Genomic DNA, 2,996 nt, shown 5'->3' with positions numbered 1-2,996 from the left:
AGTAAGAAATAAGCAAATGACTGAAATAAACTCATGTCGGAGATGGCAGAAGAGAATGAATGAATGAATGAATGAATGAATGAATGAATGAATGAATGAATGAATGGTAAATCTGAGGACCTAGAGCTTCTGGAAACTTTTTCTTAACTGGTTACCTAACTTTAAATAAGTCATTTAATTTTTCTGTTCATGTGTTCCCATCTATATAAATGAGGTTCTTTAATTTGTCTTGTATATGTCTAGGAAAGACTTTCCATGACTTTTTTCAAGTTCTGTGCTAGTTAAATTAACCTCTCTGATACTTGGTAACTTGGCAGCTGTAAACAGACTCTGAAGTTAGAAAGCCTTGGGCTTGAGCCCCGTCTTACTTACAAGGTAATAACGTTACTAAGGCTGTCTGGAATTCCATTCCCTTATCTTCGAAGGAGAGGAAAATGTTTCTCAGCTGTATCAGCGATTTGATGGATATTAAGCCCTAGGCAGAGTGCACTGCAACAGTGAGGCCTTGGGAAATGTCAGCAACGCCCCCTCATGTCCTGCAAGAACTCACAATGCAAGCCAGACTAAGAAGCCCTGGGTCTGTGGCCTGTGTCTTGTACAGGAGTGGATATTTAAATGTTTTCATCAAAAAGTATTTTTTCAAAGAGTTGAGGACTGTCTGGTAAAATGGCAGTTAGGTCTTCAACAAGCCACTGCGCACTTGTCCAAAAACACCGTAATTAACACTTTCCCTACAGGCAGGGAAAGCTAATCCTGAAAGCCTCAGCCCATAGCGAGGCCCCGTGACCAGTGCTGTCCAATCACACAAACAACACCTTTCTAAAATGTTACTGTTGTCCATAGAAACATTTGACCCTAGATGTCTCCTTTAATACCAAAATGCCATAGATAAATACTTTCTAAGTAGGAGAAGTACACATGCTTGAAGGATGACTGAGATTTCAACAACTGCTCACACAGAGTATTCCGGAGCAGTGTAACTTGCATAGCTGATCCCAAGGGCCCAGATAAAAAGAAAAAAATCATGGCAGGTGCCAGAATCCTAATTATCATGTGTCTATGCCCATATTTCTGTATTGTACATTGTGTATGTTGTGTATAGTATATTCACAGTACTTGAAATTCATATGTATTGCATATATATTGACTAATTGATCATATATTGAATATATAACAAATATTCACATTATTACGGAGCAGTCTAAATCCTAGGCACATTGTGGTCATCATTAGACACTACCTTGGGACAATCCCTGGTGTGACCACTTGAGTTTCAGTTCCAGTGTGTTGAGAGAAAAGGACACAACTGCTCCATGTAAAGTTCCAAATTAGGTCTCTCTACGTGGAAGGTGAGACAAAGAATGTGAACCTAAAATATGCACAGACTTTGGAGTCAAAAGACCTGAATAAAATCACAGCCATACTATTTCCTCATGATTAGTTCAGATGGGTTTAGTCTCTGAGACTCACGGCTCATCTGAAAATAAAAGCACCAGCTGTCTTGATTTGAGAAAAGGTTGTATGGAAAGCGTTGTACTGCATTACAGAAATACTGCTTATTTCAAAATTATTTCTCTTTCTTAGCAGAGCAAAGCTTGTGCCTGGAGTGATGGCTGAGGAAAACCAAACTACATCTGAGTTTCTCCTACTGGGGTTCTCTGACCTCAGAGCCCTTCAGGGGCCGCTGTTCTGGTTGGTGCTTCTGGTCTACCTGATAACTCTGCTGGGCAATTCACTGATCATCTTTCTGACACGAACCAGCCCTGTGCTACACTCCCCCATGTACTTCTTCTTACGCCATCTGTCTGTGGTGGAGTTTCTCTACACCACAGACATCGTGCCCAGAATTCTGGCTGACTTGGCCTCTTCTCACCCACAGGCCATCTCCTTCAGGAGCTGTGCAGCCCAGATGTATGTCTTCATTGTCCTGGGCATCTCAGAGTGCTGTCTGCTCACGGCCATGGCCTACGACCGTTATGCAGCCATCTGTCAGCCCCTGCACTACTCCGCTCTAATGAACCAGCGAGCCTGCGTGGCCATGGTGGGAACCTCATGGATCATGGGCATCATCACAGCTACTACTCATTCCTCCCTCATCTTCACGTTGCCTTTCCCCCGCCGCCCCATAATCCCACACTTCCTCTGTGATATCCTGCCAGTACTGAGGCTAGCTAGTGCTGGAAAGCACAGGAGCGAAATTTCGGTAATGACAGCCACAGTGGTCTTCATCATGATCCCCTTCTCTCTGATAGTCACTTCTTACGCCCGCATCCTGGGAGCCATCCTGGCAATGGCTTCCGCCCAGAGCCGCCACAAGGTCTTCTCCACCTGCTCCTCCCACCTGCTTGTGGTCTCCCTCTTCTTTGGAACGGCCAGTATCACATATATCAGGCCTCGAGCAGGCTCTTCGGTCACCACAGACCGCATCCTTAGTCTCTTCTACACAGTTGTCACACCCATGCTCAACCCTATCATCTACACTCTGCGTAACAAGGAGGTAACAAGGGCCCTAAAACACATGATGCGGAAGCGGGTTCCCTAGCCCTAAGCAGAACCGAGGATTTTCTACTCATTCACTGCTCCTGCTCCCAGCACTCAGGTGTTCGTTCAACTTAAGCTTCATCCTAACCGAATCCACAAATAAACCCCAAGGAAGTAAGTCCTCCCGGTTGAAGGCGCTTGAATTGAGACGTGGATAATCTTTCTATACCTGACCTCTTATTCCATATCCCAGGTTCACTATCAGAGCAGAGGTTACCAGGAAGCCGCAGAATGGAAGGCATGCTTGCCCTGAGAACGGAGCATCCTCTAGATCGTCCTGGATCCTGGACAAGCTGACTGTCGTGGTGAAACCTTTTGCAATAAGCTGTAATTTCTATTTTTTTTTATTTTTTCACTTACTACCTACAGGAAATGCAATATTTGAATGGCACTTAAGGGAAAACTGAAATGGCTTTTAAGATCCAGTACATTCTTTCACTTTATAATAATAAGGA

General features: G+C 44.2%; 1 protein-coding gene across 1 annotated transcript; it reads left to right on the top strand.

Annotated features, from left to right (window-relative positions):
- The first annotated feature begins 1,609 nt into the window (after positions 1 to 1,609).
- Positions 1,610 to 2,542, top strand: LOC129665806 (olfactory receptor 10P1-like). The gene has a single exon (XM_055592682.1). It carries the CDS (start codon positions 1,610 to 1,612, stop codon positions 2,540 to 2,542), a length of 933 nt encoding a protein of 310 aa, XP_055448657.1.
- The last annotated feature ends 454 nt before the right edge of the window (positions 2,543 to 2,996 follow it).

Source organism: Psammomys obesus, unplaced genomic scaffold (genome assembly GCF_907164565.1).
Source record: "Psammomys obesus unplaced genomic scaffold, mPsaObe1.curated_primary_1811, whole genome shotgun sequence".
Classification (NCBI taxonomy): Eukaryota; Metazoa; Chordata; class Mammalia; order Rodentia; family Muridae; genus Psammomys; species Psammomys obesus.
This window is presented reverse-complemented; position numbering and strand designations above follow the sequence as displayed.

Coding starts and splice junctions, on each gene's coding strand:
- LOC129665806 (XM_055592682.1), top strand. CDS start 1,610: ATGGCTGAGGAAAACCAAACTACATCTGAGTTTCTCCTACTGGGGTTC.